We start from the raw sequence: 16,331 nt of genomic DNA on the forward strand, positions 1-16,331 counted from the left end.
AACAAGATATACCAGCTCATATATTTTCATACTCTATTTTATTTATCCATATATATATATATATATATATATATATATATATATATATATATATATATATATATATATATATATATATTATCATTTGCCAGAACATTTTCAATTTTAACTGGGTATCGTTTAAACAAGAAAATCTCCAATTTTAAAGCAGACCATAAAGGGGGTCATTCAGAATTTGTGCATATAATATTTGGCTATTATAATTAAATTATTGAAATTTCTAAATATCTATCTGTTTCACACTCATAAAATAAATGTTTTGTTGTTTCTAAATTAGTTTTGCATAGGTAACAATTGTCGGTAACACTTTACTTGAAGTTTTATGCATAAGGTTGACATTACGTTGTCATTAGCATGAATAAGGTGTCATGAAGGCTGTCAGTCATTAAGTGTTGTTTGTTAAATTATGACACCTTTGGAGCTATGTTGGCATTTTTTTTGGTGGCGGGGTAGGTGGAGGGATCTAGTGGGGTTAGGGTAACGAAGGGCTAGGGTTAATAACAGCTTTCATGACACCTTATTAATGCTAATGACAGGTGTCATGTCATAATAGCGTAATGTCAGCCTTATGTACAAAACTCCCAGGTAAAGTGTTACCCAATTGTCCACATCCGGTTTAAATCTTTTATTAATAAAATAATTTGATGGATAAATGTTATTTTGAAGTGGACTTCTGGAAGAACGTGTTGTTTGCACGTGTTTGCATCGGATGTTGAGCCTGTTTGTTCAGGGTTACACAGTGAAGGTGGTGGTAAAGGTGGTGGCGCCCCCTCACGGTGCAACGCGCATTTCCGTGACGTCAATTCGGCGCTGAAAAAGAGACAGCACCACCCCCCAACCTCCACCCCCCTCCCCAACTTAAAAAAAAACCCTAAGCGCGACTCACTGTGCGTGGGTCCGCGGCTGCTATTGATAACACATTGTACCCACTGGGATCCGTCCTGGTGATGTGGAGCTCTGCTCTCGTGGATACGGACGCGGGAAAGCGCGCCGGGTTTAGGATAAACAACCGTTGCCTCTCCATCAGCGACAACCAGGAGGGAGCCGAGCCCACACCGTTCACCTGGCAACGCGACATCCACCGGGTAGAAAGGTACGGGAATGTCATCCTGTGCAGGTCCAATGGAGGAGGACGAGGACGGGATGCGGTGCTGCTCATGCTGCAGCGTCCATGAGCACCTAACCCATATAAAGGCTATAATAATAATATATGCAGCCGGAGAGATTCAGTATAGGAAACATCAGTGCGTGTGCGCGCGCGCGCGCGTGCGTGTGTGTGTGAGTGTGGAGACGCTGCGGTACTTTGACCATGGTGGGCAACGGGCTTCGTGCAACATCGGCTGTGAATGTGATGATGCTGAGAGTCATCGTCATCATCATCATCATCATCATCATCTTTGGTTATTTAAAGACCCGCACGTGTGTGTGCGTGTGCGCGTGTCCGGTGGTTGTTTACGGCCCGCGTTTTTTCTCACGCTCCTCTCGTGCAGTGGTGCAGTACGGACACATGTGCTTTGCTTTCTCACGCACATACACACTTATGTACACACACACACACACACACACCAAGGTGGTTATGCAATCCTCTGCATGTCTGTCTGTCACACGCACGGTGCTAATGGTGATGATGATGATGATGATGATGTGCACTCAGCACCTGCACAGGTCTGTTCTTCAGTGATGTGATGCTTCCAGGTGACTGACTGACATGTGATGGTAGCTGATTCATTCATAAAGAGCACATGCACATGCACTCATTGCTGATGGCTCCACAGGGCCTGATGCTGTTCTCATTCACAGGAACACAGATGCAGCTCCACTATGAAGCAGGCACAGCTGGCTGCTACAAATAGAGAGACACTTTAAACTGTGGCAGACAGTGCTTGGAACTCTACTGCTTAGTGTGGTTGGGTCTGGATGTTTTTTGGGGTCGCTAGCGATTGATTTACTCCAGAACCTAGGTTCCATAAGTAGGGTACACAATTTGTCATCATGGGTACTTGGAGAAACATGAAAAACAGAGTGACAACATTGGAAACTAGAATATAAATAGACCAGCAGCAGTCAGGAGCCTCCATGCATCGCCACAAATTACACATTGTCCTCTGTAAAGATTGCCCTTTAGTGGTGAAAGAGAAACAATTTGATCAAAAAAGCACAAATATGATGAGAGCTACATTGCTTTGCGCTAGCCAAACGTGCTATCAAGACCTTAATGCCCTTTGCCACCACATACTTGTGTGAAAGAGGGTTTTCAGCTTTGAAAAACATGAAAACAAAATACAGAAGTAAATACTTGACTCTTGCAAATTCAGCCAAACATTGCAGAGTGATTTGAATTCTCTCACCCTTCTCATTAAAGTTGTAGCAAGTTGTATCTCACGGTTTCAGGGTGATGTTGTATTACTGGTCAACTTTCAATTCACACATTTTTGGGAGAATGTTTTATAGATTTTGATATTGTTTCTCACTGAAAATGCCAGAGGAAAAGAATCAGGGGGGTTGGGGGACTTGCTCAGCGTCCCACAGCGTTGGCCCTGGTGAGACCCTCCAATTACAAGACTGCTCCCTTAACCACTAGGCCACCACTACCCTACACTTAGTAGGCTAATTAATGAAATACTGCTAATTCTGAATAAGATGTTGTCTTGTGTGCTTATAGATTGTTTTTTTTTTTAAATATATATTATTTTTCAACAGGTTATGTAAAATTCAGAGACAAATTTCGCTGTAGGGCTACATTATATATGACGTCACATTATTATGTTTTTTAAGTGTGCAGGAGTAGGGGGTACATGGCTTTAGGTTGAATGTCTGAAGGGGTACGGGACTGTGAACAGCTTCGGAACTTAGGATCTAGATCGTATCCAGATTGCACATTTTATTGCGATTTTTCTAAAATAAATGGGGGTGTCCATACATTTGGACCTACTGTATAGTTTTTAATGGGGTTAGAAAGTTCTTGCAAGCCTTTAAGTGTAAATTATGTTTTCTTTTCTTTTCTGAAGAGGTAGAAGGTTTAAAACAACGATGCAATCTTAGGTTTTCTAATGAAAGCTCTGCTGGTATATCCACTTAGCATTAAAAAAAATAAGGAAGTATATCATTTATTGGCTTTTCACAATCTGCAAGATTTCTGCAAGATGTGCATGCCCACATTGATGAATGTATCGTTACTGTTCCTCTTCTTCCTCAGGTTTCCTTCTCAGCTCTACAGGCTCTTCCACCCTAACCTGCAGCGTTGGGGTAACCCCTGATGAGTGGGACCTGTATCCATGAGCCCCACGCCCCCTCCCCCTCCCTGTCAGGCTTTAGCACTCCCATCTCAGACCTCCCCTATAGAAGACTTGATGGAGACACCCCTGCCTGCACCCCTGAGACGGACCTGACCCCAACGCAGTGTGTCCTACGTAACGTGCTGTCCATCGACACTGGTGGACAAGTGGCCCCAGGTGGCAGCAGCCCGACTCCCAGCGATGGCCCCTCAGCCCACTTTGATAACAGTGTACTAAAACTGCATGAACATGAGGCCTGCCAGTGTGGCGGGAGCAGTGGAGCCGAGGCGGGCCACAGTCCGGAGGCTGGAGCCCTCCGGAGCCAGTCGGAGAACATCCGGCTCCAGTCAGGAAGCGGAGGCTTCCTGGAGGGACTGTTTGGGTGCCTGAAACCAGTCTGGACCATGATTGGAAAAGCATACTCCACTGAACACAAACACAGCCAAGAAGGTACGTGGAGATACCAAACACTGTCTGACCCTCAGCTGTGCTCAGAAACACAAGTCACACCAAACTAGGGCTGGGTGATGTGGACCAAAATTCAAATCTCAATATTTTTTTCTAAAAATGCCAATATAAACAACAATATAAATCTCAATAATTTTAAATCAAATGAAGTCTGACCCGAAAAACAATTCCGGGTTAAATTTGCTGATTCAAAATGCTACATGGCACATTTGTTAACAAACAGTTGCACAATCTTTTGGCACGTGAGAGTGAGTTCTTTCGTGTGGCTTGTTTAGTGGTAGATCTGGGTTAGGACACACTCAGCAATCCATCTAACTGCTTTTCATGCGGTTCTGAGAAGTAGCAAAAGTAGCGACTCCTAAAACAAGTATTTTGATACGAAATAAGCTATAGAAAATATATATCGATATAGGCGAAATTATAATTTTCTCGATCGCTAAAATAGAAAACTTAATATATCTTGAATCTCGATATATCACCCAGCCCTTTTGTTTTTGAAGAAATGCCTTTTCAAATTAGTTACAAAGTACCGGTAGTTGTCTGAACAATTACCCCCACCAAGAATTTTAACCAAATATTTTCCATACTCCATGAAAGATTCATTACGTTTTAAAGGGGATCTGGATCAAAATACTGATTCTGTATTGTTTAAAAAAATCAAAGAACTCTCTATCTGTTTGTAACTGACTGATCTATATGAAATTTGACTCAGTTATGTTGGGTTGGTTTCTCAATTATCCCACTGACTTTCATTCAGACCGGATCCGGATTGAGCATTTTGTTGCAATCTTTCTAAAAAAATAGGGGTGCCCATACAAATGGACTGACTGTATCGTTATTAATGGGGATAGAAATTTCTGCCAAGCCTTTAAAGTGTGAATGGTCATGGTACCATGATCAGGATCAATGATCCAGATAACTGCCAATACCTGGCACAAGAGGATATTTGGCGCTTGGTGGAGGTTTGTGGTTTCTGTACATGTCGGGCGAGGAGAAGCTATTTTTTCTCCATCTGTCCCCTGCCTGAATAAAGCAAATACATTCATACACAGAGCTCCAATACTTCAATTTCTGGCTGTTGGACAAGCTGACTGTTCACAGCTGGTCAGAGGGATGCAGCAGACTGATAATTCCTTGGATCTTCATTCCTCATTGGACCAACTAAAGAGTTGCTCCATCAATAATTTTAGTAACATTTTAAGGACAGCGGACAGACAGATTAGTCTTTTAGTGAGTTGTTTTTTTTTTAATTCTCAGCCTCATATTGCACAGTAGAAATACAATGGTTGACTTGAAAGGTTGTCAATATCCTGTGGGAAGATGCCCATCCATCCATCCATCCATCCATCTATCCATCTATCCAACCATCCATCAGAATGATTGGATTTGAATTGATTTATCTCAAACATTAAAAAAAACCCAGATATAAAGCAATCATGGCTCACAAAAAAAAACAAAAGAGCTCCAGCAATGTTTGAGAAGAAGCAAAGGAAGCTTAATGCTAATATGGTCCTACTCTTACACTTACTCCACACTATTTCACACAAAAAAGAATCTGACATTTGTTGCATATACAGCACATATGATAAAGAACCCCTTTATTGTTCAATCTGACAATACAGTGCACACATGTTCATTTAGAAGTTAGAGGATGTACAGTATTGAAGTCCAAAAGTTTTGTACATGTATTTTCTATTTTATTGATCAAGGTTTGCCTCTTTGGATTTGTGTTTAGAGTCCTGGGAGATTCCCTTTGAGGAGATCTCAGACCTGGAGTGGGTGGGCAGCGGGGCTCAGGGTGCCGTATTCCTCGGCAAGTTCCACGGAGAAGACGTGGCCGTTAAGAAAGTGCGTGACATCAAAGAGACTGAGATCAAACACCTCCGCAAACTCAAGCACCCCAACATCATCACTTTCAAGTGAGGGGTTGATGACATTTCTCAGTATCATGGATATCTGTCTCAGTGGTTTCACTTTGATTGTGTTTTGCTCCCTCTTCCTTCTAGGGGTGTTTGCACTCAGGCTCCTTGTTACTGTATCTTAATGGAGTACTGCGCCCAAGGCCAGCTGTACGAGGTGCTCAGAGCAGGACGGAAAATCACTCCCTCCTTGATGGTTGACTGGTCCATGGGTATTGCAGGGGGCATGAACTACCTACACCTCCACAAAATCATCCACCGAGACCTCAAATCACCAAAGTGAGTCACCACCCCAGGTAAAAAAAAACATACAGCATCTCCTGGAAGCTAAATATCCTTTATTCAACTTTATGTGTAGTATGTTGATCACACACGATGACCTGGTGAAGATCTCCGACTTTGGCACATCAAAGGAACTTAGTGACAAGAGCACTAAGATGTCATTTGCGGGGACGGTAGCCTGGATGGCCCCAGAAGTGATCCGGAATGAGCCGGTGTCAGAAAAAGTAGACATCTGGTACGTTTGACCATTACTCATTTATAGCAGTCCCGGTGTTAGTGTGCATGTTTATATTTTTGTCTTTTAGAACTAAAGAGTAACTAAACAGAGGTTTTGGCTGAAAATTCAAAAAACGCATTGATTATAGCTATTCACAATCCTCTCTATCCAACCTACTCGCCACAGATTGGAGAGTCATCGGGTGCTTGTTTTTATGGAAGGGGGCGTGGCCAGCAGTGGTGGTTCGTGATGTAAGAAGCCACCAAAATGTCACAAACCACCATTCTCGGCCAATAGCAACATTTGATTGTAATAACTGGGTTTCAACCAATTGAAGGCAGTCTCTCTTACATTTTTACAACAAAATACGGCAAACTTAAATATTTTGACTAAAATGTTGAGTTATACAAGAATCAATCAACAATACTACCTAGTACAAAAATACATTTGTTTTCAGAAGAAAAAAAGTGGTTTTCAGGGTTTAGTTACTTTTTAACTGTTAGTTTTTTATATTTACTGCAGCACTGATAAGATACAGTATATACAGTGGGGCAAATACATAATTGGCAGTCACCGATTGTGCAAGTTATCCCGCTTAAAAAGATGAGTGAGGTCTGTAATTTTCATCATAGGTACACTTCAACTGTGAGTGACAGAATGTCCCTGGTGCCCTTAGACAGCTCTCTGGTCTTGCCCATGGTGATGGTTGGAGTCTGACTGTTTGAAGGTGGGGACCAGGGATGGACTGGCCACCGGGCATACAGGGCATCGTCCCGAAGTGGGCCGCTGCCGTCCGCTATATTTTTGTGTTTTTTTTTATGAGTGAGTGGAGGCAGATATGGTAACAGGTGGCCAAAAATGTGCTAAAAGTGGCAATAAAAGAGTGAAAAGTGATTAAAATGGGCCAAAAGCAGTCAAAGTTAGACAACAAATTTACAAATAAAGAGGAACCAGGTGATAGCTTAAATAAGCAAAATGTGGCAAACAATAGTGAAAAAGAGGCAAAATGTTGGGTAAAAAGGAAATAAGTGGTATTTATTTGGGCAAAAGTTAGCTTATTTGGATGAAAGGTGGCCAAAAAAATTGAAAGAAAGGACAAGAATTGGATAAAAGTGTCCAAAGAAACTTATTGGAAAAAAAGGGGTATTTATTGGCAAAAGGAAGCTAAAATCAGAAAAAAGTGTCAGAAATGGGACAAAGAAAGTTGCAAAATGGCCAAAGAAAAAGGTACAAATGGGTTAAAAAGTTTCCACCTTTTAAAGGTTTCTAGGAGAATAATATTTAAAATGAAGACATAAAAAGCCACACGTTGAGCATCACTGACTTAATAACTGTTTCCACATGGTGAGGATGTTGTGGACTGGTCTGGACAGAAAATGCTGGAGCTGAATGTTTGTCCCAGTCCACCCCTGGTGTGAACAGGTGCCATTAATACAGGTAACGAGTGGAGAATAGAAACGCTTCTTAAAGAAGAAGGAACATGTTTGTGAGAGCCTGATTGATTGTAGGTGCCAAAAACTTTTTTTACTCAACAATTTACTAATACATTCTTTAAAAATCATACAATATGATTTCCTGGATTTTTATTTATTTTTCCACGTTTTGTCTCTCACAGTTGAAGTGTACCTATGATAATAAAAAAAATACAGAGCTTTCTCATCTTTTTAAGTCGTACATCCTGCACAATCGATGGCTGCCAAATATTTTTTTTCCCCACTATACATAATGTAATGTGACTGTCAGATTGATACAAGTACAGGTCGTGAATCATCTTCTTTAGTTTAGAAAAAAGAAGAAAATATCCCTGAAATATAAAATAAAATAGCATAACAACTAAAAAGTAAACAGATGTCATCACTGTAAATATTGAATCTGCCTTCTTACATCAAAGGGTCCTGTGTAATGAGAGTACAATGACTTGACTGATTTGAAAGGTCTTTCGGTGTGGTGCTATGGGAGATGCTAACTGGAGAGGTCCCTTACAAAGACGTAGATTCCTCTGCCATCATCTGGGGTGTTGGAAACAACAGCCTCCAGCTGCCCGTTCCTGAGAGCTGCCCAGATGGCTTCAAGATCCTCCTCCGACAGTGCTGGTGAGTTTCGCCCAGTAACAGACACAGCACAATGTGTCAGAAAGGACAAGTGTGCGGTTCAGAAAACACACACAAGGGGTGTTGAATGAGGAGTCTGGGAGTGTCTTTTTTTTTTGGTGTTGATTGTGTTTAGGAGATTAATTTAGCCATTTTGGATTTGCAGGAACTGTAAGCCCAGAAATCGTCCTTCCTTCCGTCAGATCCTTCTTCATCTGGATATTGCATCAGCTGATGTCATGTCCACTCCACAGGAGACATACTTCAAGTCTCAGGTCTGTCTGTTTCTCTTTTATATTCTAAACTTCTTCCCATAAAGTTTTCTAGTGGATTCTTGGTGAGTACGTTTGCCTTGTGTGTGAGTGCGTAGAGTAGCTCATTGACTCTCTGATTGAACATACCTGAACAGAACTATTTTTTTGTAGGCGGAGCTTAGCTGGAGACAGAATTTTATAGACCCCTTAATGGGCTGGAGGCAAAAACATTAAACGCTGCTGGCTAAAGCATAGATATATATAAACACTAGATGACGCAAGCGGGATTCACCAGCGTAGCTCAACGGTGGCCATCTTACCTCAGATAACTGACGTTCTGCCGCCACGTTGATATGTCGCTCCTCATTGTCTAACAGCGCGGGTAAGTCATCTAGTGTTTATATATATCTATTGTGGTTTGCCTACAGGCTAAGCCCCGCCCAACAAAATACGTCACAATGTTCACAAACAATCAAAGGGTTTATTTCACTGACCTGAGTTTCAGTTTATTTAGTGACTATTCTTTTTTTTTTTTTTACCTGATATTTATTGAAATTTTCACAGAAAAACAAATACATACATACTAAGGGTGTGCGATCTGACGATATTAGACCGTGAAGGATTAAAACATGACGACGATCTGCCAAATTAGAGGTTTTTTGTTAAACAAAGTAAAAAAAAAGAACTTGATGTTTTACACATCAACCTTTTTGTTTGATTTTAATTGTACTTGGAACTTGTTCCATAAATTGCTTACATACATTTTTAAGGTACCCTGACCTAAATGACCTTTTATCCCATTTTTCCATTGAGGGCAATGATTTTAAGTAGGTGAATTGGTTTTACTGGTAAATAACATGAAAATAGTCTAAAATAGGGGTTCTCAACTGGTTTCACTCTGAGACCCACATTTTGCCATGGTCATTAAATCGTGGCCCACTTTTTTTTAGAATTCAACAAACCAAATTTAGTTTTTCAAAAATATCTGTTGAAAACACATATATAATCTTTTTTAAAACATAAATCTATATATTTTCCTGTGCAACATGCATTTCACAGCATATCTGTCGAAATAATTGTGTCTTTCAAAATAAAAGACAAGTCCAACTTGAGATACATTGAGTATTTATTTATTTTTAATAATAATGATAATAACAGTGGCTTGGATTTATATAGCGCTTTTTTCGTGTAGACTCAAAGCGCATCACAGAAACCATTATTCATTCACACCAGTTACTCACATCAGTCATACAGATGGTGGTAAGATACAATGTAGCCACAGCTGCCCTGGGGCATACTGACAGAAGCGTGGCTGCCATTTATGTCAATGGCACCTCTGACCACCACCAACATTCATGCACAATTCATGCACAATTCATACCCATTCATACGAGGCAATGTGAGTAAAGTGCCTTGCCCAAAGACACAACGACATTAACTTGGATAGACCGGGATTCGAACCCCCAACCCAACCTTACTGGACGACGCAGAATCGCTGGTCTACATGATCTGAATGAAAAAATTGCGATAAAATAGTGATTTTACGGAGAAAAAATTACGATATAATTTTTTTTCCATATTGCTTACCCTTAATACGTAATTTGATCTATTTTGGCTTTTTTTGCACTGATTGGTAATATAAGAGTGTAGATGTCAGTTCTGTGACAGCATTAGGGCTGGTTTTACTGTCAGACAAAGGAGCTTAACAGAAATGTGCTCTCGTCAGGCGGAATGGAGAGAGGAGGTGAAACAGCACTTTGAGAAGATTAAATCGGAGGGCACTTGTCTTCACCGGCTTGATGAGGAGCTGATCAATCGCCGCAGAGAGGAGCTCAGGTTTGTTTTGTTTTCTAACTGTAAACTATTCATAATGGACAGGCAACCACTGGTGAATGCATGTAGTGTTTTTAGCTCATTTATGAGGCCAATTATCCTCTTGTTTTATTATGTACTTCCTTCAAGTGATGATAAAAGGCTCATGGGTGCTGTTTTTACTCAGAATGGTGAATTTTTCCGACAGAATGTGTCACATCAGCTGTTCGCTTTCTTCTCAGGCATGCTTTAGACATCCGTGAACACTACGAGAGGAAACTGGAGAGGGCCAACAACCTCTACATGGAGCTCAGTGCTGTCATGCTGCAGCTGGAGCTCAAAGAGAAGGAGTTGCAAAAGTACAAATCCATCTTTAAATCTAGGATTAATAGTTCACATGTTTTAGACATGAATGCATTCAAATCTGATTTGGTATTTTTCTGCAGGCGAGAGCAGTCCCTGGATAAGAAGTATCCCGGTTTGTTCAAGCACAGCTCCAGACAAAGCAGCTCTTCCAACACGATGGACAAACTCATCAAAAAGAGGAACGTCCCACAGAAGCTGCCCTCTGGAAAGAGGTGAGAGATGTTAAGAACATTGATAAATATCACTAAAGTATTTGAGAATTTTGGTGAATATGAGGGTTAAGAAACTCCTGGACCGTAAAGGAGAAGAGGTGGGGAGTAAGGGTTTAAATAGTGAATAGTGTTTCTATATGTGTGTGTATTTTATTTAACATTACATCATTTATTTATTGGCGGATATGAAAACAATGTGCTTTTAATAATTAATTGATAAGTAAAGTATAAGTAAAGTGAGATGAAATGAGTAACAGGTGGCAAAAAATGGTCCAAAAGTGGCAAAAACGTGGCAAGAAAAAGAGTGAAAATTGACTAAAAGCAGTCAAGAGAGGCAAAATTGGCAAAAAAAAAAAAAAGAGGAAACAGGTGGTATATAATGGCAAAAGGTTAAGCTTAAATGAACAAAATGTGGAAAACAATAGTGAAAAAGGCCAAAAATGCTTAATAAAAATAGGCAGCGTGTAGGGGGAAAGGAAACAAGCATTATTTATTGGGCAAAAGGTAGCTTATTTGGATGAGAAGTGGAAAAAAATGGTTAGAGTTGACAAAATTGGATAAAAGTTTAAAAAAGGACAAAAATTTGATAAAAGGGACTTTTATTGGCAAATTAAGATAAAAACTAAAAAAACAAAAAAAGTGTAAAAAAAAAAAAAAAAATGGGACTAATCATATCATGGTTTTAGTAAATTAATAAATAAACTAAATTGGGAGTTGACGGTTGCCCTACCCTTAGAACACCCTCACTTTTAAAATTGTTGCTCCACCCCTGGTGTAAATTATGGAGAAAAAATAATAAAAAATTGATCACAAAAAAGAGAGATTGATAAATATGAATAATATGAATATTTGTCAGGTTTGTTGGTAGTTAATGATTCCTCCCTCTCACTCTTTTAGACCCGACATCCTCAAGTCTGAGGTTATTCTTCCTAAAATGGATTCCTCTGTAATGCAAGTCACAATCCCAGCCTGCCCCAACAGAAGCTCCACCTCTCCCAGCCGGTCCCGGAGGGTAAAGACTCGCCACCGTAAGCCTGGGAAGGGCAGCAGTGGAGACCTAGCTGGTCTTAAAGCAACACAGTCGGCCCCCAACAGAGACTCAACTGTCCAAACAAAGAGCTCCTCCACTACTGGCTCCAAGCAGCTCCTGGAGCCATCGGCGGCTCTCAGGGGCCTCGGCCATGAGCAGCAGCAGCAGCAGCGACAGCTCTCCTCCTCCAGCCCGGACCTCATCTGCACCACTCTGGAGGCGGAGGGGCCGGGTAAAGGAGAGGCGTCTGTGGGTGGGCTGGAACGAGGGGGAAGCCTCAGTGCCTCAGCTGGTTTAGGGAGGTCTGAGGGGGGGGCGGTGGGTCTGGATGATCTCACAGAAACGCCCCCACGCAGTGACACGCCCAGCGAGGACGCAGCATCGTTCCCGTTTTCCAGCAGTCCGGACTCTCCTTGTGGGAGGGGGGCGGCGGCAGGGCGGGGATCCTTGGGGTCTCCTCGCCTGCCTCATGATGGCGAGGACAAAGAGGAAGGAGTGAGTTCTGTCAGGATGCCTCGGGGGGCATCAGGGGGGATTGGGAGCCAGCACCTCACACCCTCAGCCATCCTGTACCGGGCAGCGATATCACGGAAACAGGTGAAGCCTCCTCAGTGGGTCAATTACATTTTAAAGCTACAATTACATCTTTAATTATTAATGTTCCATTACAACTCAGTTATGATCACGTTCACCAGCGTTTTTTCCAATTACTATCAAAATTACAATTCTTATTTTCCACTTGAAACAAATTACAATTACGTTCTAAATTACTGAAATTCAACTACAATGAATAACAGTTACTGAGCCTTTAATGAATAGGCCGATAAAACATGACCTTCATCTTGTGTTAGCTTTCTGTTAGCATCTCTTATGACAGAAATAGGCAACTGGCGGCCCGGGGGCCACATGCGGCCCTCGCCTAATTTTTTGTGGCCCCTAAAGAAACTGCATAAATTGACTCTAAAAACACAAGATGACAGAAGAAAAGAAAATACGCCCATAATGACTCCAAAGAAACCCCAAAACTGCAACAAAAACACACACAACAGCAACAATAACTCCCAAAATGACTCCAAAAACACAAACACACAATACATAGAACAACAAATAAGAATTGAAATGATGGGAAAACAAAACAAAAGCCATTGTTCTTTCCTGTATTTTTTCTTAGATTAGTCCTTTTTCCAAATTTTAGAAAAATGTGGCCCTCGGATACAACAACCCTATGTTGTGGCCCCCACTCCTATAAAAGTTGCCTATCCCTCTCTTATGATAACGGGTCAGTTTGACCCATGTCTTTCATCAGCTGTAAAATAAACTTAAAAATATTATTTATTTTTTTAATCTCTTGGTTACCTTGTCAGGCTTCCTCATCAATGAAAATATTGGTATTAATATTTTTGGTGTGGGCGTCTGAGCCATTTTTTCTGTCATTATATCCCTAGATTTAATTATTTTTAAATGGGAAAATGATTCTGAAGATTCACTGACAGATAGTGGGAAAAGTTGACGTGAAACATATTTTAATAATTGTTAAAACATACTGTATGTGTGAACCATAGAAGTGTAACATGGTTCACCAGGTTTACGTTTCATGAAATTGTAATTGACAGTTTTTATGGAACCAGATTTTTTTTCACTTACTATTACAATTATAAATAATCACGCTAAAATTGCAATTAATGGCCAATTACGTGATTACAATTATAATTGATTCTAACCCTCCACTGTTTCTAAATGACATTTGTGGGTTTCGTCTGTTGACGACAGAGGCGTGGAGTGTCATCGGAGGAGGAGGAGGGTGAAGTCGACAGTGAGGTTGAGTTACCACGGAGACGGTGAGTAATTTATCCTTTGTCATTGGAAACAATCAGTCCTTTCATATTCCCTCACTGACGAGTTACAATAAATGAAACTGTTATTAGTATCTGTGCTTTATGTTATTAATATGTTTTTCCCTCCAACAGACGTCCGACCAGTATTACCAAGTGTCAGTCAGTGTCCACCTTCAGCTCAGAGAACCTGTCTGTGTCGGACGGCGAGGAGGGACACACCACCGACCACTCCCACAGCGGGACCCCCGACGTGGTCAGCACCAACACCGACGACAGGCTGGACGACCGCAGCGACGACCTCCTCTCCCAGGGCTCGGAGATCCCTGCGGACAACACGGACCCAGCGCAGGCGTCCGACGGAGCGTTGGGGCGAAGCAAAGCTGAGCTGGACGCCGCCCAGAATCCTAACGAGGTAAAAACTGGTCCGGGTATAAGCCGGAATTCTGAGCCACACACACACAAACGAATTCCGGTGTAAGTCCGAGCCTTCCGGGTAGAAGCCAGAATTTCAATTCTGGCAGAATTCCGAGCCACACACACAAATTCCGGCAGAATTCCGAGTCTTCCGGGTAAAAGCCGGAATTCCGAGCCCCACACACAGACGGAATTCCGGAGGAATTCTGAGCCACACGCACACACGCACACACACACACACACACACACACACACACACACACACACACACACACACACACACACACACACACACACACACACACACACACACACACACACCATGACATGTTTACATACTGATATCTAAGCAATCAGGTGAGAAACCAAGGAATTTTGCCGGAATTGGAATTCCGGCTTTTACCCGGACCCGGTATAACCCGTCCACGGTGGAGTTGGTTTGTCCGATCAATGCGATCACTTCTGTAGATCCACTCAGAACTGTACATATGTAGTATGTTGGAGTACTTTTGGTTACTTAAATAAAAACAAGTAATTTTTCCCCTTTAAATATTTTTTTCCTCAGGTCCTTTTGTAAAATCTACTATTCACACATTTAATAAACTCAAAAAAGAAAATGAAAAGAGTCAAAATTGCTGCTTTAGAGTGGCCAAAAACGGACAAAAAAAGAGGTAAAAGGGGTTCAAAGTGACAATACTGCTTAAAAGTTTCAGAAATGGGGAGAAGGGGTGTTGGGGTAATTAACTTTAAACTAGTAGTTTAAACTGACAAATAATAGGCATATCTATCTATCTATCTAGTTGCAGAAAAAGGGTAAAAAAAAAAAAAATAGCAAAAATGGGCTCAAATTGTGAAAAAATGTGGCATCTGGCGACCCCCTCCCAGTGTCTCTCGACCCCAAGGTTGACAACACCTGGTCTAAGGGACTCCACATCCCACAATGCAATGCATGATCGGCAATTTCAACCTTTTACGTCTTTTTTTCAACCAAAGTATCTTTGATCTATTGATCTATGATCATCGTATGATCATCCTGAGGTTTCTGTGTTAACGTTTCTGTAATATATCAGTGTCTACACATCTTAAGCGTGTCCTCTTTCACTTTTCCTCCAGACTCGGGCTATGTGCGATGACTCTGACTGCGACAGCGCCGAGTTGGACCAGTCGGGAAGCGGCGAGCCCAGCCGTCCTCCCAGCGTTGGAGCGTGGGCTTCATCATCCTCTCAGCCATACCAGGGGTCTCCACAGGCACCCCACACAGGACCTCCATAGTTCACAGGGACCACCAGGACCCTCATGTGCAGCATTCATTGTCACTAACCACTCAGACTATGACAACATTGACTAATGGCGTCTGAAAACCTGCAGTGGACATTTATCATAATCACGTTCTTGATTTTGGCAGCTTGTGACATCAGAAAAATGTCATTTGAGTTTGGTGAGTTTTACGTTGTTAAAGAGGTAACAGTTACTACACTCCTGCAAAACAAAAAACAAACAAAAAAAAGCTTCACGGATGCACGCACAGAAAGAAACATGTACTCTTGTCCACTGAGACACAGTTATCCTCACTCTGGGAGCATCTTCCACCACTAATGCATCAGATATGATGAATAATAATGATAATAATGTAAATACCCATGATGTACCACACCAGAAATATCTAACTTTATTTTACTTGTAAGATAAAAAAGAAAATGTAAAACTAAACGGTATGCAGCCCTGTGAACAAAAAGCATGACTACATGTTTATAATTTATGGTTTGAATGTGTCCGTTTTATATTTTGTGAAAGTTTACACTTTTTTAATCCGGAGAGTATTATCTTGTTTATTTTGTTAGATTAATGCTCAATAAATGTCCACAGTCGAACAAAAAAAGTAAAGTCACAATAGAATAAAAACTTCACCACTTGCATAAATCGAATATTTAGTCCTGATTCTATTGAGGTTTAAACACAAAAATGGACACGCGGAGGGTTTTTATTAAGCTTATCACACACATGAGACGACAGAAGGAGATCAGGAGGGAAAATTAACCAAGGCACGGAAAATGCACAGGATTTAAAGGTAAAATAGGCAATTCGGTGCTACATTAGACCCACTAAAATACAATGGAA

At 41.2% G+C, this 16,331-nt stretch overlaps 1 protein-coding gene across 2 annotated transcripts; it reads left to right on the plus strand.

Annotated features, from left to right (window-relative positions):
* The first annotated feature begins 916 nt into the window (after nt 1-916).
* Nucleotides 917-16,091, plus strand: map3k12 (mitogen-activated protein kinase kinase kinase 12). 2 transcript variants are annotated; one of them, XM_028452106.1, is made up of 14 exons: nt 917-1,132; nt 3,236-3,764; nt 5,518-5,701; nt 5,789-5,980; nt 6,060-6,218; nt 8,135-8,293; nt 8,457-8,565; nt 10,271-10,380; nt 10,599-10,715; nt 10,803-10,934; nt 11,832-12,561; nt 13,735-13,802; nt 13,932-14,211; nt 15,327-16,091. In XM_028452106.1, exons 2-14 carry the CDS (start codon nt 3,296-3,298, stop codon nt 15,483-15,485), a joined length of 2,868 nt encoding a protein of 955 aa, XP_028307907.1. In that variant the 5' UTR covers nt 917-1,132; nt 3,236-3,295; the 3' UTR covers nt 15,486-16,091. The 2 variants fall into 2 exon arrangements, with proteins under 2 accessions (XP_028307907.1, XP_028307908.1); XM_028452107.1 differs by lacking the exon at nt 917-1,132 and having other exon boundaries at nt 2,802-3,764.
* Nucleotides 16,092-16,331: the final 240 nt, after the last annotated feature.

The sequence above is a fragment of the Gouania willdenowi genome, chromosome 7 (genome assembly GCF_900634775.1).
Source record: "Gouania willdenowi chromosome 7, fGouWil2.1, whole genome shotgun sequence".
Taxonomy (NCBI): domain Eukaryota; kingdom Metazoa; phylum Chordata; class Actinopteri; order Blenniiformes; family Gobiesocidae; genus Gouania; species Gouania willdenowi.

Excerpts from the sequence above, each read along its gene's own strand:
- map3k12 (XM_028452106.1), top strand. The coding sequence starts at position 3,296 with ATGAGTGGGACCTGTATCCATGAGCCCCACGCCCCCTCCCCCTCCCTG. Across the intron at positions 6,219-8,134 it reads TCAGAAAAAGTAGACATCTG|GTCTTTCGGTGTGGTGCTAT; the intron begins GTACGTTTGACC and ends CTGATTTGAAAG. Across the intron at positions 8,294-8,456 it reads ATCCTCCTCCGACAGTGCTG|GAACTGTAAGCCCAGAAATC; the intron begins GTGAGTTTCGCC and ends TTGGATTTGCAG.